The following is a 22,779-nucleotide window of genomic DNA, read 5'->3' on the forward strand; positions in this document are numbered from 1 at the left end:
CCTGGTGGTGTGTGGGAAAGAGCATTCTGTGAACCGAGGTTGGCTGCTACTGGTACCAGGTCTGCCATAAAACCACAAAAAACCAGGACACTCCAAGTTCTGCTGCCACTTGCTGGCTCCCATAAGGTTCAGCTGCTGATAAAGCGTCCTGCAGTATGCAAATTGGGTAAGGCAGGGTCTCAGTGAGTCAGCAGGTTGGAGCAGCAGGGTTCACCAGACCAATCAGTTTCAGATTTGGCCTGTGGGAATGGGCTCAACACAGGAAAGGTGGTGCTAGCCTGTGGGCTGCACAGGCAGAGGGCCCCCACACAGGGAAAATGGGGACTGTCCCTCCAGTCCTTGACCTGATGTTACACCGCTCATTCTCTCTCCCTATGTCTCCGATGTCCCAGAGTCACTGTCTCTCTGCCGGAGCTCAGGGTGAGTGCCTCTATGGGTCCTTTAAAAAGATGTTTGGGTTTCCCACTGCCTTCTGTCCCACCCAGATGTTCGGAACTCCTGCTGTTTCTCATAACCAGATACGCCTGGTACCAGTACTCTAGGCTGGGGAACCTGGTGTGAGGGGCTGGTGTCCCTCACTCCTTTGTGGGGAAACTCTGTGGCCAAGATATCTTTCCTTATTTTTAATTGCCACACGGACGTTCAGGGGCCAGCCCGCTTCACATCTCTGCCCCTCCTACCAGTCTCTATGTGGCTCCTTTTTATGTCCTTAGTTATAAAACTTCTGTTCAGCTAGACTTCAGACAGTTCTTTAGGTTGATTGTTCTACAATTTAGTTGTAATTTTGATGTGTTCATGGAAGGAAGCAGGTACAGTGTTTATCTGCTCCGTCATCTTGGATCTCATGGAATTCAGGAGTAGTTTAGCTTAGTGATTCTGGCTCAGGACTCTCATTAGATTGCAGTAAGCTTGTCAGATTTAACAAGTAAAAGTACAAGATGCTCAATTAAATTTGAGTTTTAGATAAACAATAAGTAATTCTTTAGTATATGTATGTCCCATGCAATCATCAGGGCATGCTTTTACTGAAAAAAAAATTGTTTATCTTGAATTCAAATTCAATTGGGCATTCTGTATTTTATCTCATAATCCAGTTAATGTATCAGCTGAAGTGTCAATCCTCTGAAAACTTTAACTGGGGCCCATCGATACATTTCTAAGATTAATTTCCATTAACATGCCTAGAGAGTTAGCTCTGGTTGTTTGCAGCAGACATTATTTCTGTGTTCTACAACTTTTTTTGGGCTGCTTGAGTGGCCTCATGACATGGCAGCTGGCTTCTCCCAGTGTGAATGATTCAAGAGAGTGCGATACCATTTATGACCTTGTCTTGGAAGTTACACTTTGTCATTTCTGAAATACTGTATTGATTGTGCAGATGATTTTTATTTTCCTATTCTCTGTAAGAGGGGATTACATGAATACTAGGAGGCAAGAAGAATCATTGAGGGCCATCCTGGAGGTTGGCTCCATCCTCTGGAATTTATATACAGATTTCATAGAATATAAACTCCATGAAAGTAGAAGAAAATTATTTCCCCTAATAATTGTAGCCCCAGTGGCTATAATAGTGCCATGAATAAATAAATGGACTCCGGCCCCAAAATTATCTCTGACCTAAAAGATTCCTGTGGTCCTTAGAAGGTTTTGTAGGAACAAAAGATGCTTCTCCAGAGTCCAAAGATGAAGAGATTAGAATATAGGTATAGGAATTTGTAACGGGATGCATCAATTTAATAATGTTGCTAATGAATAATAATGATGGTAGTATTATTAAATGGGTACCAGATTCTATGTTAGAAATTTCTTGTTATGTACGTGATTTCACGTATGCAACTTTTCAGGTATACATTGTGGACAAGAGTAAAGAGTTATGATTCTATGATGCTATGAAGAAGGTAAACACATACACACATGCATGCACGCACACACACATGCACGTGCACACATACTATTCCAGGGGAGGAATGCTCTGGGATAAAAATGAAGACGAAACCATGAGATTTAATAGAATGTTAGAAAGAGTCTTATATAGAAAAGTACCTGGCACAGTCTTGACACATAAATTACAACCTGAGAAAGAACAGACAGGTTAAAATTTATCATATGATTGCTTGTTAGAAAAAGAGTGTGGGTAGTAATTCAAAGATGGCAAAGATATGAGAGGAAACAGCTGCGTGTGGAACAAAAGCAGCGGCCCTCTTAATGGCAGCTGAATTGTTTCAAATTCTGTCGTTTTGGGTATCTGCTGGGATTTGAGTTTCCCAAGATAGAGGGCTAACCTGTGTGTGCAAAGCCATGTGGCTGTCACCACTCAAATCACAGGTTTTCTCTCAAGTGAATTTGTGGGATTTATTTTTTACTAGTGGAAGCCACTAGGGGGACCCTGGTGGGTAAGGAATATACCACCACTTCAAGATCCCCATCCTAGGCGCCATCCCTTTCATTCGCATCCTGCAAGTTTGTGAGTTATGAGTATGCAAACAGGAGTCAGTTATACAAAAAGCCTAGCAGTTTATTTACTGGTGGTTTACGGAAGGATGCTTATCTCTTTACACCTTCTCAGGAGGGTTTGCAAAGCAGCTTCAGCTGCTCTCTGGACACTAATACAGGGATCTTGCAGAAGTGCTTGGAGCCCTGAAATGGAAAGAATAGCAAAGTCCAGTAAGTAAGGAAAGTCCAGGCCCAGGTTGTGCAGTAGTGTGAGGCTCCTTATTGAGAGTCAGTCCTAGGTGGCCTCAGGCTCCCTGCTCGCATTTTACCCTAATGGGTAGGATTTGGAGTTGCAAGCTGAGAATCTACTTTAACACTGAAATAAAGGAAGAGAAGATTCTGACCTTATGATCAATAAAAAATTGGAAATCCATAGTTGGGCATGATACCCACAAAGAGGTGGAGCTGGGGCTCACTTTATACTGTGGAGAAATTCCAATGTCTAGGGAACACCAGAGGCGACAATGGGGCACTACAATTTTCAATTGCTAACATGGAACTAAGAGCAGCATTAGGTACTCTGTTTCTATGAATATAACAATATGCTGGGCAAAAGCTAGGCTTGGTACTCACGTGTAGTCAGTTGTTCTCTGTCTAATAGCTCCATATATTGGTTGGTCAAATTGAGAACAATGGCATCTAAAATCAACAGGAGAAAAAGGTACTGATTTCATTATAGAGGAAGACGCTGTGAAAAATGAGTCAGGTCAGACATTGTACCTGGTCAGAAGTTAAATGGTCTGGCTAGTGAATGAACAAACTACATGACTCCAGGTGCACCCCCAGGGTCATGTCTATTAGGTCTTGAGTGCCATGTCTGGTAGTGGTTACTCACCTGATGTGTATCTGAGAATGCCCACACAGTGCCCTCCCACCCAGGGGGTATGCCAGTTGCTGTCAGGGTTTTGAACGTGTGTAAGCTTGTCCAGAATCACATAGCAAAGCCAAGGTCTGCTGGTCCCCACACCAACACGCTTTCCACTTATGTCATGTTGCTGCTGCTAAAGCTGTCAGCTTGATCTGAGCTTAGAAGGTTTACTATGGTTTATATTAAGGGATGATGCAAAGGAAAACACTTAGGCAAGGGCAGCAGGCTTACAGCAAAGACTTGGGGAAAAGAAGAATCAGTGACTTGGAACCAGAAGAATCACAGAGGGCCCAGTATGGAGAATGGCCTAACGGCAAAAGAGCGAGTGTTAGAAAGTAAGATGTAAGTGTTTATTTGCAAAAGAGAACATGTCCCTTTGAGGGGAGATGTTGCAAGCCATAACATTTTCTTTAATTTTTGTTTTTGGTTGTACCAGTCATACCAGTGTTCACACTGGAGTAGCTTCCAGTCAAAGCAGAACTAGGTGGCAAAGGGCAGACATACCTGAGCAGTGAACGTGCGTGTGCCCTCACCTGTGAGTTTGACAGTTGCACTCCTGATCACCTCCCAGCTGCTGCTGAAGAAGGTGAATGAGTGTGTGTGAAGGATCCACAGGATTTCCTGGTTTTTCTTGGCCTAGAAGACATATGTGTCACAAAGAGAGCACCTGGAAAATGACCTTTTATGAAATTCAGCATCCTGTAGGCCCTAAGAGGGAAATCTAAAAGCCAGCAAGCACTCACACAGCTATTAATTATTCTGTTGGAATGTGTCTTATGGCTAGTCCAACCTAAATTTAATCAGACAGACTTATAGGACTAATCAACAGATGTGTTTCCGGAATCTAGGAGAACGAATTCTAGTCAGGGTTTGGGAAAAGAGCAGAGGGTTGTGTGATGGAATTACCAAGAGTCACTGCTTTCCTTCCAAGACAGTTCTGCATCTGGCCAGGGGTCCCTGGCCATGCTGTCTGCCTTTCTGGGATTTGTCAGGGATCTTGCCTGCGTTTTTTCAGGCAGTGTTTACTACACACTCACCAGTTTCACACAGAATTGCCTATAGAAATCCCTGGCCCTCGGCAAGTCCTGAGCATCAAGGAGATGATCTAACACTCCATAGAGTTCCTGGAGGCCCAGAAAAGGAATGGAGGTGATCAGGACATCACGGCAAGCCTAGAAAACAAGAGTTTTCTGCGTCATAGTCCATAGTGCTAGATTCCCTTCCAAAAGGGAAGAAATGCTGACTAGTGTTGGGAAAGGAGCAGCAAAAATCAGTGATGTAAACGGCTTTATAGTCAGTGATGGCATCTTCCCAGTTTCAACAATGGAAGGGCAAACTCAGGAAGAGATGGCAAGAAAGAACCCAGGATTGGGGAAGTGGTTTTCAGGTTCAATGAAGAGTGTGGCAACTTCAGTTCTGGCTTCTTGTCCAGCCATACCAGGCGTATTGGCACTTCTCAGCCACGGGGAGAAGAGGAAGTACTGGTGTCTGTGCAAGGGCCACTTACATTTCCAATTTTGGGATTGGGATCCCAGAGGTGGAGAAGGAATGAAATCATGCTCTTTTTAATTTCTTCAGCAAAAAACATCTTCCACCTTCTTCCTGTTAGGGATGCCAGATTCTCAAATAAGATGATGGCAGTCAGTCTCACATCATCCTGATCCTGTGGCAACAGATGCATATCTTGGTTGAGTCCCCCTTTCAGGTCATTCCTGGCATCCACCTCCCACTCCCCCGCCCCCATCCTGCCTGGCCCCACTTCAGCAAAGGAAGGCTGGAATCCAAGAACTGATGCATTTCGGTTACAGCCCTTATGTGATCCAAGAATGCTTTTCCTTTCCCAGCAGCTCTCTAACACACACTACACGAGTTTAAATGACTATGGGCCTAGGCTTTAAGTGATAGCAAATAACTGGAGACTTGATTTTTGCCTTTGAGTGGCTACTGGGAAAATGTGACCACAAGAATGATAAACAGGGAGTACTGGCGCAGAAGGCCAGGGAGGGTTCCTGCTTATTTTGTCTTTACTCAAACCAGCCTGATTGCATCATTAGCTAGAGTTATGGGGCCTCTAATCTAAATTGCCCAAGGCCTAGGACTCTTGTCTAAGGTCCTAAATACTTTCTAAAGGAATTACTGTCAGCTCAGGAATTTGCGCTTTGGGTCTCAGTGAGAAAGGATGAACAAACAAAGTGCTTATCCCTATTCTTGCCTATGTGAAGTTCTGGAATTTCCTTGCTTGTTGTCCTGGATGGTAGGCAATGATTTAAAAAACAAAAGGGTAAGGTGGTGGAGAAAGATGGCCTTCTATTGTCTCAGATACTTTGCTGATATGGTTCAGAGTTCTAACAAACTCTGATGAATTTTCTGGAGGTTTTTGTTTTTTTTAGGGTCTAATTTATTTATTATTATTATTATTTTTTTTAAGTTGAACTATTCTTCCACCTGTTGGCAGCTTAGCTCGGGCCAGGAGTTGAACCGGCGACCCTGTTGCTCAGAGCTCACACTCTTGAGCGAGCTTTTAACCAACTGAGCCACTCGGCTGGCAGGTCTAATTTAAATACTAGTTTAAAATACCCATATGAAGGCAGAAGGATGAAGGGAAAATTCATCTTGGCTAGCAAAATATTATTTAGATTAGCCTTAAACAAGGACCAATAAAGGAGAAGATAGAGTAGTTAATTTTGATGGCAAGTTAAATGTGTAAGAAGTGAGCATATAAACAAAAATGCCATGAACAAAGAAGTTAATAAAGATTGTCTAGAAAAAATAAAGATGGCTTTTTGGGAAAAGCCCAGAAAAGTTAAATGAATATATGAGATGTGACCTCTTATAATAGAAATGGAAGTAGAAACATTTTTAAATATACTAGGAATGAGGTCAGGACATATATTTTAAAAGGTGATTTTTTTAGAAAAAGACAGCAAACCAATAATAAAGAACACACAAAGTAGAGATATATGCAGTTAGAAAAAAATCTTTTGAATTTTCCAAAATTAATGACCTAACAATAGAAAGAATCAACCAATTGGAATGATGAAAGAGCAGAAAAGAGAAGTGAAAAAAAGTGTTTTGGGTCCTGGGCAAGGCATTAGAGTTTCATGTCCTTATTTTGAGTTGAGAAAAATGGTGTCACAGGGAGTAAAGTGATTGCTCAGCGTGACAGCGTGGGAAATAGAGGTGAATGGGGCCTAGAACAAGGGTTAGAATCCATATTTTCTGTTTTACCATTTCATCAAAGTGTTGCCGTATTTTGAGGATTCCAAGAAAGTACTTAAACATTGAAAAAAAAGGTGGGAGGAATTTAGGGATTACAGAATTGTATGCTTCATCTATAGAAAACTATAGGGGCAAAGTATCATAAAGTATAGTTAAATATGTTTGCAGAAAGAAAGCACTACTGGAGAATAAATAGCATGTCATTGCTAAGACCCAAGTTTATCAAACTCTATTTTTACAAAAATGTGATAGAATCAATACCTATTAGGAAGGAGAAGGGTGTAACCTAACAACCAGCAAGACTTTAGATTTTTTTCTTCTTCAATAAGACTGAGAAGCATTATCTTGACCACAAGTATATGGACTTGTGATTATTAGAGGCTCTGATCCAAGAGAATTTTTATCACAGTATCAACCACAACCCAGGAAAACCTAATACACAGATGGGGCTCTGTCAGGGTAACTTCAGTCCTTTGTTGTTAAAGATTATCATCAAATTATCTGTGTGATGAAAAAAAAATCAAATCATATTTGTTATTTTATAGAAGATACTAAATTGAGTGGGAGCCAAGTGAGCACTTTTGAGGATAAGATGAGAAGAAAAAGTAATATTGATACATTGGAGAAAGTAGTTGAAAACAAGTAGAAAGTTGCTTTTAGAGGTCAGGTTTAGGCTAGCACGTGAACAACGGCAACTGAAAAATACAAAACTGGAGAATTATTGACTGTGGGTATATACTGTAGGCTAAAATCTAGAGGTCCATATGGTTAATAAATTGCCGAAGTGTCAGGAAGAAAGAGCAAGATTAAACAAAATTGGAGCAAATGAACAGGAAAAGAGTGGATCTCAGAGGTAATGTTCTTTAGATCTAGTCATTACTTCTTAGGTCTCATTTAGAGATATAACACAGTAACTGGCTTGCAAAATACTTAAAGAGCTGAAAAATTTGGTTTATGATGAATAATGAAGAAAATGAAGACTTTCCATTCTGGAGACGAGGTAAACAGGTAATTTAATAAAGCCTTAATGTTTTAGAAGGATACACCAGAGGAGGCAGGTAGCAGTTTCCCATCCTCTCTGACAACACAATGTGACAAAACAGTTTTAGGTTAAAAAAAAAAAGTAGATTCAAGTTAGACATGAAATATACTTTTACACTGATGACAGTGAATAAACCAAAAATAAATAGTAAAATCTAGTTTCCCAGAAGTTATAAAGAAAAATGACCTTCCCTTGTCCAGGACCGCTGACTGATATTTTTTGAGATTAGGGCTATGGACTAGATCAGGGGGTTAACAACCTTTTCCCTTAAAAGGCCAGACAGTAAATAATTGAGACTTTGTGGGCCATCCAGTTTCTGTGACAACTAATCAACTCTGCGGTTGAAGTGTGAAAGCAGCCATAGGCAATACACAACCAATGAGCATGGCTGTGTTCCAGTGAAAGTTAATTTACAAAAAGATGTTCTGGGTCGATTTGGCCCATAAGTTGTAGTTTATACCGACTCCTGGATGAAATGAAACACACAAAGACTTGGAGTCTTTGAATCCTGGATGTGGAAAGGAGAGTGTTAGAGGCAGCAACATTTTTATTTGGCCCCAATCCTGTATTGAGTACTGTCATAATGTGCGTTCCCCCTAAAGCAAACTTTGAGATAAGAATTTAGGCATACATAATTTATTTGGGAGGTGAGCCCAGGAAGCGTCTTGCGGAGTGGGAATGAGATACGGAAGAGAAGCAAGTTACAAAAGGGAATATTAATGAGTGTGTTACCTTGTAGGGAAGTGGAGCTCACGCCTTCTGAGGGGTGAGGAAGCTGGGAGTTGATCTATAAACTCTTGTTTCTTATCATTTGAAGGTCCTTCCCCAATAAGTCTGGCCCACCCTGCTCAGACCAAATACGATTCCAGGGCCAGAGAGTACCCGCAGACAGAGAGACGGAGGAAGCCAACACCCCGCACAGGAATTATTCAGGTGACCGCAGAACAGGTGACCTCTGGGCCAAAGAATATGGATGGAACACTGTCATTGTCTGCTACCTGAACCACTTCCTGTTTGCTCACTTCTTCTGGGGAGGGAAGATTTCTGAACAGGCTCACTTACGTCTTCAAAGAAGGTTCTCGTTTGCAGCACTATTTCTTTGAAGTAGAAGCTCACATCTCGGTCTGTGAGCAGCTCCAGTGTCTTTTTTAGAGTCTTCAGGCTTTCACAGACGACTTCGGTGCGGGCCAGGTGATACAGACCTCTGATGGTAGATTCTAGGATTATCTGCTTATGCTTCTTCACCTGTTTTAAAATAAGGTCTCTTACTCTCAAGAGTTGTTGAATGTGTATCTGGAATAGGGTAAGAGACCCCAGACAAGGGGACTGAGGTTCCGTTAAGGTCACATGTACCTTAACTCAAGAGCCAACACTCCAGCAATATATTTGGATTTCCACTTAGTTTCTATGCAGCTGGGAAGTGTGGGCTGGTAAAGGAGGATTTCAAACTCCACTGAAAACTCTGTTTACCTTGTGGGGGGCTCCAGAAGCCGCATTCCCGAGGCCTCGGATGGCCATTTGTCTCAAAGTGGCATTGGGGTCCCAGGCACTCTGATCCACCAAGATGAGCACTTCGCGCAGATTCCCGTGCTTCCAGAGGACTGGCTCCTTCATGAGCTGAAATCAACACACTCCTCCCCTTTAGCCAAGGAGTAGCCTCCCTTTAGGAGAGTGCCGAGGGTGCCATAACTATACGTAAAGAATAGGGCCCAGCTGCTTTTGGAGCACAGGAGCGAGAAGCCCCTGGTTAATGAGCAAGTCTTGCAGAAACTAAGCTCTAGGTATAGGCAGCTCACATGTCAAGGTTACATGGTGATGAGAACAGAATACCTACTTAAGAAGATGCTTCTAATCTAAATGGAAAAATCGGGCAGGGAAATCAGGGAATGACTGACAGTGTTCCTTCTCTGGGTCAGCTGGGACTGCCTGTATCCCACAGTGTGAAGCGACAGTAACATACTTGTTGCTCACTTTTTGTTTTCTCCCTCTCATATTTATTCTCCACCCTCTTCTGACTTCTGCAGACCAGAGGGAAGGAAGAAGTTGAGGGTAGGTTCTTTCTCCTTTCTCACTCCTTACTTAGGTACCATGTCTCTGGCAGTACCTGCATCTTCCCACTACCAAAGCTCCGCTTGAAGGTCCCACCTCTTCTGTGGTTCCAGCTCCCACTGAACCCTTGACCCTGAGAGAAATACCCCTTGGGGACCCAGAGAGCCTGCTGTGATGGCTGCCCTCCCTTGCCTCAGAGAAGAAAGCTGTGCCAGTGATCCGGTAGTTCTCCGAGGAGGAGGTGAGAGATGAGAATAGTTGCTTCATGATCTCCAGTATGACTCCATGTTGCCACACTGCCATGCTCCTAGAAAACGCAAGACTCCAGATTGTAGCAGAGACTTTTTTCTTTCTGAACAATGGAGCAAATTTTAGTCTATTTCTCTATCAGGAAAGTCACTTCTCTAAAAAGGAATGTTCAAGGAAAGGGCACCAAGGCTTAAACTTTGAAATTGGCTACCAAGAGGGCCGGCCGAGTGGCTCAGTTGGTTAAGAGCTCGTTCAAGAGCTTGAGCTCTGAACAACAGCGGTTCAATTCCTGGCCCAAGCTGAGCTGCTGCTGAGCTACTGCTGAGCTGCCAACAGGTGGCAGGATGGCTCAGCTAAAAAAGAAAACAAAAATTGGCTACCAAGTGCCCAATATAAGTGCAATTTGCCTAAAACTGTTCATTGTATTGCTATTATTTTAGGGAGTGGTGAATTTGGGGCCGATCCTACCATCTCTTCCCATCCCCCTTTGCTCTTTGTTCCCCGTTTCTTCTTTTTGACTATCAGTTCTTGGTGGGTCAGTGGCTCTCAGTGAAGTTGTCTGTATTGCATTTTCACTCTGTTTCTAGTTTTCTCCTTTGTATCCAGTTCTACAATATCTGCATATTACCTGGCCAGTGCACATACTCCTGTGTGGTGGGTACCGGGATTGTGGAGTAGCATCCATAAATTGTCCCCTTCATCAGATTCTTTGGCAAGGCCTTCTTTCATGGCTCGGGCTTGCACACACTTCAGGGTTGTAGTTGAGAGCCTGAAGGAGACAGTCACCATCGCAAAAGTAAGTCAACCCCATACAGGGAATTGTGAATTCCCAAGTTCACACTTCCTATTCCCCACAATGCTCCCTTACTCCTGGATTAATGGATGTTGTGCAAGGGAAAAATAGGCAGCCTGACCTCGCACTTTAGTTTTGGGGTCAAAGGGGGCTTCGAGATAATTTGAGCTGGTAAATAATGCTGCAGAATCTTGTCAATCTCTCGTGAGAAATAAAGCCCTAAGGATGGAAAGGGCAAAATATCATGTTTCACTTATTCTGAAATAGCACCTTGGAAATCAGGGCGCATCTCACAAGGGATAGTGTGTTACAGTTCTTGACCAGAAAGTAGTTGTAACATAGTCACTGTGGCCTTGTGAATGTGCATGTACATGCATGGATACAGGTATGGCTTCTTTATGCTGTTGTCATTTTAGTAAAGTCAAGCACCTAACTGCTATTTAAGCTGTCTTTTAAAAGGTTGATTTGACATTGGATTGAAAAGTTATGCAAAAGGGCAGGGAAACAGAGCAATGTGATGTTGGATAAAAATACATACCTAATAACCCTAAAACAGCTCTTTGGATAAATATAAAATAAAAATTTAGAAGTATGAGAAAGCATTGATTCATCGCTTAATTGGGAGTCTTTTTTTCTTTATCAATGGTATTCAAAATAAGGATGCTTCCTTCAGTTGGTCTTAGATTTGATGAAATATGATATTTTTATTTTTCTTCTTTCCCTGGTGGCCTTGACTATCAAAAATTACAGCTTTCCTTGAAAGATCTCATTGAAAGAAAAAAAGGGAAATAGAGTGGACCCTCTAGGGAAGAAGACATAACTGCTTATTTGTTACGTGACCATTATAGGCAATTATACTGGGTATTGGCTCAGGGAAGAATTGCTCCAAGACTTAAAGATGGTGGAGCCTTATTTCTTCACAGGTATGGTTGAGGTCATGCTACGAGGTGCAGGCCTTGACTTCCGCAGACCCCTGTCTAAAGCCTGGGATCAGGACAGCTTGGAAAGGCCCTCCCTGCCTGGCCGTTTACCTGCAGGGATCTGCGATCTGCTGTCGTTCTCCCTGCTGCATCACTCGCCGCCTGTGGCTCAAGCTAGAAGTTGGCATCTTCTGGCCCAGTGTGCAGCTAACCAGCTTCAGGAGAAGAGTGAACAGCTCTGGGTACAAGCCTGTGACAGGGATGCCTGTTGATACCACTTCATGGATAGCACAGGCCACCTGGGGGAGAGAGGACCTTGTGGTCAGGCAGGCTCCTTTCCTCCAAGGACATCTTCTCACTGGGCTAATCAAGTTTGTTTTCTCCCCTTATGATTGCTTTCCAAGTCGACCACACTCATGGTAAAAACACATAAAAAAGGGAGGGTTTGTCTGGAAACTTCTCAACTCAGACTGTGGGTCTCAGACCTGCCATGTTGGGTGACTCCAAACTCCAGGGGGCACCACTCAGGTAAAGTGAAATCTTTTCTAGCAGTGGCATCTTTCAACAAATGAGGCTACTTTGGATATCTTGAAGACTAATTAGGAAATACAGATACACAGATTTTCTTTGGGATGATGAGAAATTTGCTTCTAAAAATCGTTGCAGACAAAATTACTGCCATCTTTGTCTGTTATCAACTGGAGTTGATTTAAAACCAGGGCATGAAAGCAGAAGAAACGTGATTAATGCTACATCACCAAGTACAGGTGAGAATGATCACGGAGTGGGGCCCAGTTTCAGGCGTGTGACGAGTTGTCCAACTCACTGCAAGCGCATCCATGCCGGCGAGGTCATCTTCCAACCCGCTCTCTAGTTTCTTTGTTAAGACTCGCAGGAGCTTACCACTGGAGGCCGGGTTCTCAGCCAAAGCCTTCCATAGTGTCTTTGTGTCCCTAGGGTGGCCAGACAGGAAACAGATAAGGCACAACTCCTTGGAATATGAGCTTTTCCATTTGACTCACTCTAAAGCTGCATTATGACTAATTAAAATTTCAAGGACAGATGGACATGCTAACATGCCTCGGGCTGTTTTTGTTTTATTTAACAACCCACAATTCTGGCCTTGGGTTACTGAGATTTGTTAATGTTCATAAAGGTAGAAACCTCTCAATTGGTGTATTTTAAGCAATCAGAAATAGGAGAATTATTCCTATGATTTTTTTTAAAGATTTTATTGGGGAACTGGGGGAGGGGAACAGCTTTGGGGAATCGGGGAAGCGGAACAGACAAGTTGCTGTCCTTTTGTTCTTCAGTCTAGTTGTGGAGGACGTTGCTTCACTGGCCCATGTTGGTATTATCATTGCACTCTTTCCGGGTGAGGCAGTCACTCGGGCCATTGGACGGCAGCTCACAGCGGCTCATGAAAGCTCACGCCTGCTGCCGGCCACTCACGGTAGCTCATGGCAGCCCAGCTCCAGGTCAAGTTGTTGTTCACCATCTTAGCTGTAGAGGGCGCAGCGTCACTAGCCCTCATATGTGGGATCCGAACCGGGGCCCTGCTGCTCAGAGCTGGTGTCCCAAGCCAACTCCTAACCAATGCATCACTCAGCCGGCCCTGTATTACCATCATCATTATTATTATTATTATCATCATTATTGTTATTATTTAAACTTATTATCATTCAATGAGCACACACACACGCATACACACACACACACACACACACACATGTAAAGCACTTGGAAAAACATTACTTATGATTCAAATACCAATTTTTAAGTTATTATTCAGTTGAAAAATGTTTTCAACCTTTATTTGCTATCTTCCAAACCGTAATTCTTCCCTGATGCCTTGCAGAGTGGCCTTTCCTAGGGCAAGGAAGGGACCAGTTCAGTTAGAATCTACCTGTCGAAGGGCAGAGGCTTCTGTAAAAGACTGGTGACAACTCCATCCGTGTGGAAGCTGGCTATCTGGGAGATGGCTTCCAGCGTAAACTGAAAACTTTCCTCCTTTTGTCTGAGAACTGGCATGTGATAGTAAATTATGCCCAAGATCTCCAAGAGCTAAAAAAAAAAAAAAAAAAAAAGCCAAATGAAACATTAAGTTGCCATTTCCCTCTACATAAAAGGCTTTGGGCATGTATGGTCAGCATATTATGTATAGGTGATTAATGAATTATAAAAAAATGTTAAAAACAATAACTCATTCTATACATGGACTATTTCTTATTCAAGAGAATTATTTTTTAAATTTTTATAAAAATGAATATTTATATATATAATTATTAGTTTCAGTTGTACAAAGCAATATAATAGTTAGGCATTTCACCCCTCACAAAGTGATAACCTTCCTCCCCCAATCTATTACCCCTCTGACATTGTATATATCTATTACAAGGAGAGTTATTGTTTAGTTGGGTATTTATCCTGAAATCTATTTAGTGAGTTCTTGGTGAAAGTCTGCATTATGCCAGGTATTGTGTTAGGCACTGTGGGGGAATTTACCTAAGATGATTAAGATGTAACCTTTCTCAAAAGGAATGGGTAGACTAATAAAGGATATTAGGCATATACTCAAAGGCGTGTGCACATGACAGTGTATGCGAAATGGTACACAAGGGGTACGCAGAACTGATAGGGGAATCCAGAAGTAACTGAGGTCACTTTGGAGGGATCTCTCGTCTGGGTCTGGAAGGATATGTAGCAACTTCAAAAGACATGGTGGGGAAAGGCATCCTCATCAGAAAGAACACAGGTAAAGATGTAAAATCAAAAAGCGTGAGACTAGGTGGAGCACAGAGGATTTTTAAGGTAGTGAAACTATTTTGTATGATACAATAATGGTGGATACATGTTATTATGCATTTGTCAACACCAAGTGTGAACCCTAATGTAAACTACAGACTTGGGGTAATTATATCATGTGTCAACATAGGGCCATCGATTGTAATAAATTTATCATTGTGGCGGGGATGTTGATAGTGGAGGAGACTGTGTGTGTGGGGACAGGTGGTATATGGGAACGCTGTATCTTCTGCTTAATTTTGCTGTGAGCCTAAAATGGCTGTAAAAAATAAAGTCTATATAAAAAATATCATGAAAGCATGAGCACAAGCAGAGGCAGAAAGAACTTCTGGAACCAGAGCACGGTCCAGTTTGGAGTACAGAGAGAATGAGGGTGATAAAGGGAAGATCATTTGATAGAAAAGATGAAGCCAGATCCTAGAGGGCACTGAAGGCCACTTTTCTGGATTTGGATATATTTTTTAAAATTTCTATTACATTTATTGGGGTGATATTAGTTAGTAAAATTATATAAGTTTCAAGTATACAATTCTATAATACATCATCTACATATTGCATTGTGTGTTCACCACCCAGAGTCAGTTCTCCTTCCATCACCATATGTTTGGATGTTAAATCTGTGGCTAGCATAGAAGGATATTATATATTGGAAATTTTGACGTGGAGAAGGGCCTGTCTCTATGTTAAAGTAACTTTGCTTTTTGTAGATGTTTCTCTCGCTTTTTTTTGATAGACATTTTTAGGTTAAGCATAACATAATTACTACGGAGTCTCATTTCAGTAATTCTTGGAGAGGATTTAAGTCTATTTTGTGAGCCTTTACCTATTGTGTGTGTAACTCCCTTTTATGCTACACACACAAATAAATGAACGTTCTAAATTCATTAACCTCTATTCTCCCACGCCTATAGGCCAGTGCCTGCCAACTGTATGTACTCAATAAATGTTTTTGAAAAAACTGATTAGAAAGTAATTAGCATAGAGGTCATTTCTAAAAGTCATGCTTTGGAGAATTCTTTAATTTAGGATGGTTGACTCTGGGCTGTGGGAACCATAACTTCTTTCTCCTATTCTCCTTGAGATAACTTCATTGAGTTAAAGATTCTTTTCCTCCTTATTAATCTTTGACTTGTTTGTATTCTGTTTCTGATTCAAGAGCGCTCCATTTGGAGCGGTCTCTCTCTCTCTCTCTTTACATTTAGAGTTATTAACCAAGCTTCCTTAATTTAAATCCTGTTTACTCTGCTTCCTTTTCCAGCTGGGAGGAAGGATTGAGAACTTTCCCCTCAATCAGTTTCCCAAAGACATACTTCCTTACCAGAAAATAAATTCTAAGATGTGTGGAAGAGCAGCCTGAAGAGGGGCAGTGGGATTAGAGACTCTACTGGCCACAGATGGCCATCTCAGAGGCATTCCGTGGTCACTCTTACCCTCGCAGATCTAACAATCCAGTTTTCCATAATCCAAATGCCCTTGGTTCAGAGCTGCTTCCTCTGAACCAGCGAGTGATAGTTTGGAGCTTTTTTATGATCACAGACTAGAGAGGCACATTGAGATAGCTTGAGACAGGCATTCAACATGAGCCTGGCTGTTAATACACCACTTGGGTCTCAGCTGTTAATACACCACTTGGGGCTGTGCATGCTCCTGCCTATATTGCTCATTAGAGGACGAAGGGAGAAGTGGCGACTGACTTGGCATTTCAGAAAGGTTAGAATTCTGCTCAGGTGTCAAACTGGCTGTCAGTTCACCTGATCTTCCAAAGCAGCTCCCTGTTCCTTCAGGGCAGCAATCATCCATGTGCCACAGGCTGTCGTACATGTGGGGTTGAGGGTCTCCAGACCATCCAGGGTTTCCTCCAGGAACGTGAGAATTTCTTCACTTGGGATGAGTTTACAGACAATCTGAGAACATACCAGAAAAATGCATGTTATCAACCACCTCACTTCATATCTGGACACCTACAACATGCTGTTACTGTTTGTTTTAGGATATTAGAGACCGATGGGCTTGCCAAAGAGTGAGTATATGACCGGAGCCATAGAAACTGTAGGAAATATTAAAATAAGGCATAGACATGACCTTTTAACTCTAGGCAAACTTTCCCTGGATTTGCCTTTCATTATTTCATATTTATCGAATCCCAGGCCTGCTGAGACAATTTCCTCTCCAAACTAAAGTTAAAGTATACTCCACAAGGGAAAAATGATGCATAATGTTTATATAGTAATTTATATGTTGCAAAGTACTTCACACACATTTCATATAACATAGAGATGTCTTGTGTTTTCCAAAGCAGAGTTAAGGCTTGAGAATCCAGGAAAATCTATCACCCTGTACTAAGTGCTATGGTAAATACTGTTGCCTCGGCAGCCATACAGAATATGAATTATATGAGCTCTGTCTTTTGCTCTTCCATGTTTCAATATTAAAAGTAGTCAATAAAATAAAAACTTTGCAATTTTGGTCTCTACGTACAAGAACTATACAGAATGTTTGGTTGATTTCAGTGTGTGTGTGTGTGTGTGTGTGTGTGTGTTAATGAAAATGCAGGCAGGGAGGAAAAGTTAGCAGTTCGAATGAATTCCAGGAGTATTACCTGGGGTTTTAACCAAGCAAGGTGGTCATGAGTTTTAACCAAGAGTCTGTAGGTATGAAAACATTACTATTCACAACTGACTTCCCCCTATATTAAATGGCCTGATGATGTTTGGTAGACCCATCTTTGAGAGGAAATGAGTCTGAGTTTCTTTTCATGAGCAGTTGCATGTCCCAGCCAGTTTGTAATTTATCGTTGTTCCAAGATCAAAGGACTAGAGTAGCCTGTCTCTTCTGCGTAATACCAACTGCCTGCATGGGGTCCAAGTTCAATGGAATGGCCACTTGCTTTTTTTGTTTTTTCTTCTTTTTTTCCATAACCACACTGGGACGGATGTTGGTTTAGGGAGAAAGGAAGGAAGGGAACTCATGTTCTTGAGCACCTACCATGTGTCTGACACTTTCTTAGACATTTGACACATGTGCCCCCAGTTCTCCAGCTTGCTTCTCGCCCATATTCTGATCACTTTCTCGTCACTGCTGCTGCCACCTTGGTCCACAACATGTAATCTCACACCTGGATTCTGGTAGTTTCCTCCAAAGTGGCTTCACCAATTTCCCTCTTGCCAGCTTACATTCTAGTTTAAAAACAGCTTCCAGATGATCCTTTAGAAATAAATATAAGCCTAATCATGGTTCTCCTTGCAGAACCATCACTAGCCCATACGTGGTTTTTGCAAGTTAGGAAAAGGTGTTCTGTTGTCAAGATAGTTCACTTTTTTCTGTAATTATATTGTCATAATGACTGATTTTGTTGAACTTTTTACTGCCATCTGTGGATAGTTGCCAAAATACTTGTACACATAAATCTACAATGTCTACGTTAGGAAAGATGCCGCCTTATGAGGTTGCCTTTGTGCATTTCACAACTGACACTATTGTGTGTAGTGGCCCTGACTCTTCTGCTCAAAACCCTCTGCTGGCTTTGGATTTCATTTGGAGTAAAAACCAAGGTCCTTAACAAGGCCTGCAAGGTAATGGGTCAGCCCTGGGCTATCTCTTAGATCTCATTACCCACTTCTTTGTCTGCCCCAGGGGCTTTGCACTTGCTGTTTCTCCTCTGCCTGGAATGTTCTTCCCCAGATGTCTCCATGGTTCTGTTTCAGAATGACCTTCTCTAGGAGATTATGCTTCCCTTACTCTCTATTCCTTTACTTGACTTTATTTTTCTCAGTTATCACTACCTGATATGATACTTATTTGGCTGACTCTGTCTACTATTGATAGAATGCAAGGTCAATGAGGACAGGCATTTTGTTTTTTTCTATTCTTAGAGCTTAGAACAAAGTCTGGCATATGGTAGGTACACAGGGCATATTAGGTGAGTAAACGTGTGATTGAATAAATAAATGAATTGATCAATAAATCCTCATAACAGCTCTGAGAGGTAGGTTAGGTTTTTTTTTTTTTTGAAGATGAAGATTCTGAGCTTTAAACAGTGCACACAGTGTATCTGATTGGCTCCAAAGCCCTTTCTTCTACTCCACCCGACTGCCTCCCTCAAACTGGAGAGGGCTGCTTGATTTACAGGGTTTCTCACAGTGTGAAATGATCAGCAGCAGGCATTGACTGGGCACACGCACCCAGAGTTCATAAATGATAGGACAAAGGTCTTTCATTCAGCTAGAATGGCTAGACTGTTCTCCTCCTTGGTAGTGGGGTGTACACAGCTTGCTCATTTGGAAATCAACCCAGAATCATCTTTATTTCCCTTGGCCAGTCCTCCATATCTATTACCTTTGCTATTTTAGAAGAAATCTTGATCTGGACCTGCACATCCTCACATTGCAGCCCTTCCTGCAAACCCTGAAGCCTTTCCATTTCCAGGCGAATACCTAAAATCAACAAAGGGAGACATGGGTAAGGGTTCAAAGGCATGATAGGGGTTGAAGAGGCTGGCTGTATTTTGATATGACATTAATTCAGTGACTGGATACCTTTAATAAATGCAGTAAAGACTGTTTGATGAGACAGTGAGCATAAGAACAAACATATATTGAGTAATTTCTACCTGCCAGGCACCATGTTAAACCCTCTGCATCTAATGACCTAATTTACTACTCAGGAGGATCATCTGAGATAGACTGTCCTGTCACTGCCCCTGTCTTGCTGATGAGAGAGCACTGAGGCAGACATGTGAAACCCTCTGGCCACATGACTGAGTAAAAATAAGAAAGTTGGAACTTGAACCCTGATATGTCTGAGACCAACGCCCAGGCTCTCACTACTCTGTTGTCCTGCTGTCTCTTAGAATTCCACTCTAGGGTGAGCCACTTTGGGGGAAATGGAAAGGTAATTATCGTAATAAGAACATCAGTAACTGCGAGATTGTTGATAGAGATTTATAAACGTAGATCTAAATAGTAATGATTTTCTGTTTGTTGTGTGAATGTATAGTAACTGTGGAAATTCACACTGGAGCCATTTGGTGGAAGGCAGCCTAGCCCACAAAACACGTGGGCTCAGGAACCACACAGACCTGGACTCAAAGCTCAGTTCTACAACTTTCAGGCATCCAAGCAACTGGTACATATCTTAACCTCCAGTTCCTCATCTCAACACTGACTGAACAACATCCATAAATATTAAATGGGTATTTAATTTAATATCACATTAGTTACTTGTATATAGTGGGTGTATAATAATCATGTTCTTTCTCTCTTTACCATGCTTATTTGATCAATCAAGAAAAAGAGTTAAGGTGAATAATGGATGAAATTTCTTGTTAACAGTGAGTATTTGAGGACCTGAACTTTGCATGTTTCAGAGAAATAAACTAAAGGTACAACAATAATAGAATTCAAATTCCTTCCTTTCTATGAGGTCCTGTTCTGGCATATTTCTTCTCTTACTAAAATGGTCCCTTAATTCTTACTTCCTTAATTCACTTTTTTTTTTCTGGCTTGGTAAAAGCATATGAGTATCCTTAATGAACTATCTCCCCATATCCCAAGGGACTTTCATACCTATTCTGGCTATGCTGAATACTTTTTTTCTTTTTGATGGAGTACCTCCACCCTCCAAATCTTGCCTTTTGGATTTAACACACATTTTTTTAATGTGAATCTTGTAATGTCTCTGTGTCTCCAGCATCAGAACAGTGCTTGACACATGGAAAGGCACTCAGTAAATGTTTCCTGGGCACCTAACAGAATAAAGAGTAGAACGTAGGCATGAGCAGGGTCTAAATCGAGACGAAGCATTCCTGGCTGTCCCTGGTCTACATGGGACTACACACACACATATTGCAGGACTGTCCTCCATGAAACATTTGTCAATTTAACCTGGACAGAAGGCCCTGTGTGTTGGTTTCAGTCCAAGACTGAGATTTTAAAATTCTGTACATTTACTGATATTGGCAGTTATTCACATGAGCAGACAGAGGTCTTGTTATGCAAGCTGGGAAAACCTCCACAAAGTTATGTCTCTTAGAGAACTTTCAAAGTCACTTAGCACCATAATAACAGTGCAATTTCCTCCTGAAGAAAACCATGTAATAGAGGAAGCATTGCTAATATGCCCAATTGCTCAGCGATTTAAATCAGACACTCTCAAAATGTTTATTTTATCTACTTTAATGGGTCTTTAAGATGCTTTGGTGTTATTATCTTTATTTAAAAAAAATAGAAAAACAGAGCCACTGAGGAAAAAAAGATCCAAGAGACAAATTCTGTGACATAATGAAGGTATTAGAACTTAGAAATGGCTGAACTGGGGAGGCAGGGAGGGAGGGAGGAAGAGGAATGGGAAGGGAGGGAGAGAGAGAGGGAGCAAGAAAGGAGAAGAAGGAGACATAGATGTACAAGGAGAAAAACAAACTGAAAACAAACGAAAATAGATATTTTCTCTTCATTTGTGGGTTGCTCATCTTTTGCTCACCTTTTATACAGAACAGACCAATGGCCGAGCTAGCTGCGGCCTGACGGATGGTGGGCAAGGTGTCACAGGAGTGAGGAGCCAGGAGGCCTAGGAGTGAGCCAATTTTAAAGTTCTCTGGAGCCTGCAAGATAAAGGAGGCCCCCAAGGTGATGGAGTGGCTTAATGATATACCCCGATATTGCCAACACTGGCTATTAAGTCCCTGTTTTCTCCCTGCAGGTTTTCAGAATGAAATTGAATCTTTAAAAAAATTTTTTATTATTAGTTTCAGGTGTACAAAGCAACGTAATAGACTCACTCACAAAGTGATAACCCCCCCAATCTACTACCCCTCTGACATCGTCTATAGCTGTTACAATACCATTGACTATCTTTCCTACGCTCTACTTTACATCCTGTGAATATGTGTGTGTGTGTGTGTATACTTGTATATATATATATATATATATATATAATTATAGTTGACATTCAATATTAATGAAATTAAATCTTGAACTTTCCCTTTAAGCTCAGTGAAAAAGTAAATAAGCAACCACATGAAGACAACCAAAGAGCTAAATCCTAGTGTGGTTGCCACACTCGGGAGTTAGGAGACCTCTCAGGTGGCTCTCTAGAAAGCACTCCGTCAGGGATCGGAGATCCATCGTATAGGAGTTTGGGATTCCAGAAGCCTCAAGAGACCCTGGTTGTCAGCAAGCAGCGAAACCTATTGATTCTAGGGAATTACTTACCTCGATATCATGTGTCAGAACTTTTGCAGCGATCTGGAAGGCTCTTTCTCTTTCCCACTCTTTCTGTGAAACTAGCCACATTCGGAGAAGCTGTTGGTCAAAGAGTGAGTGTGCTTTCCTTAGTACCCTTCCTAACTCACTCATTTGCATTCTCTCATTCTTGCTTTCACTCTTGCGCTCTCTCACTCGTATTCTTTCCCTGCCTCTTCTGTAACAGGTGCTCATCCCCCCACAAACAATTTTTACATGGACTGGCCCTATGCAGTGGGGTAAGCGGGTCAGGCTGGACATCTCCCTGTGAAGAGGATGAGGTAGAATTTGGGGTGGTGTATTGGAGCACAGATTAGGGGACATGGAAATCAGCTCGAGTGGTGGCCCTACTCACACTGAACATTTCTTGACAGTCCTCTGCTTTCACATTATCCCACATCATGGTCCTCAGCAGCTTTCCCAGAGCATCCATGGATCGTTCATATAGAAACTGAAATGAAATGTGAGGAGGAGCATGAGGCTGAGGCGAGAGAGGAGAGTCCCACTGAGTTCTTCATTCTACTCAGGCCTCTCTCCCACGTACATGAATGTGCTCCTTGTCCTTTTCTGTCTCGCCTTCATTTTTGAGTTTTTCCAGAGGTGGAAGGGGCAGCAGCCTCCGAATATTCTCTTCAAGAATATTAAGATGGTCATTGAGTGAGAGCCGAGGTTTCAGTTTACTGAAACGAGAACCATGTGGAGGAGTGGATATTCTGATGACAAACAAAACATGTTCCCAAGAACTGACAATCCCTCTTGAGTGGGTCAGATACAGTTTCTGATGCGGTGGGAGGTTGAGGGAGGTGGGAACAGGAGTAGGGACAGATCAGACTATGCTGGTGAGTGTAGTCAACATACCTCAATTCTAATTTATTAGTGATAAACAAATCATCATTTGCTTTGCATTACTTAACCTTTTATTATATGAACTGTGATAATATTGACCAACATGTTTTATTCAGTGCTTGTGTGTATATGTGAGAGAGACAGACAGACAGACAGACAGACAGACAGACACACACACACACACACACACAGATTGATTCTAAGTTTGGAATAGTGAGTTTTGTCAGTTTCATCTGCCCTCTCATGTTATATGTCTT

The 22,779-nt window shown here is 41.9% G+C and overlaps 1 protein-coding gene across 1 annotated transcript; it reads right to left on the bottom strand.

The window, feature by feature from the left end:
• Nucleotides 1–2,530: 2,530 nt before the first annotated feature.
• Nucleotides 2,531–22,356, bottom strand: LOC109376167 (maestro heat-like repeat-containing protein family member 2B; the record flags this gene model as incomplete). Its single annotated transcript, XM_019631969.1, has 18 exons — nt 2,531–2,637; nt 3,067–3,132; nt 3,895–3,997; nt 4,399–4,533; nt 4,869–5,024; nt 8,685–8,867; nt 9,093–9,239; nt 9,864–9,978; nt 10,549–10,689; nt 11,745–11,932; nt 12,460–12,586; nt 13,540–13,697; nt 16,190–16,342; nt 18,774–18,871; nt 20,916–21,036; nt 21,647–21,736; nt 22,032–22,127; nt 22,221–22,356. Coding segments are annotated over 18 exons (2,320 nt in total), but the record flags the coding sequence as incomplete, so codon positions are not given.
• Nucleotides 22,357–22,779: the final 423 nt, after the last annotated feature.

Source organism: Hipposideros armiger, unplaced genomic scaffold (genome assembly GCF_001890085.2).
Source record: "Hipposideros armiger isolate ML-2016 unplaced genomic scaffold, ASM189008v1 scaffold_1056, whole genome shotgun sequence".
Lineage (NCBI taxonomy): Eukaryota > Metazoa > Chordata > Mammalia > Chiroptera > Hipposideridae > Hipposideros > Hipposideros armiger.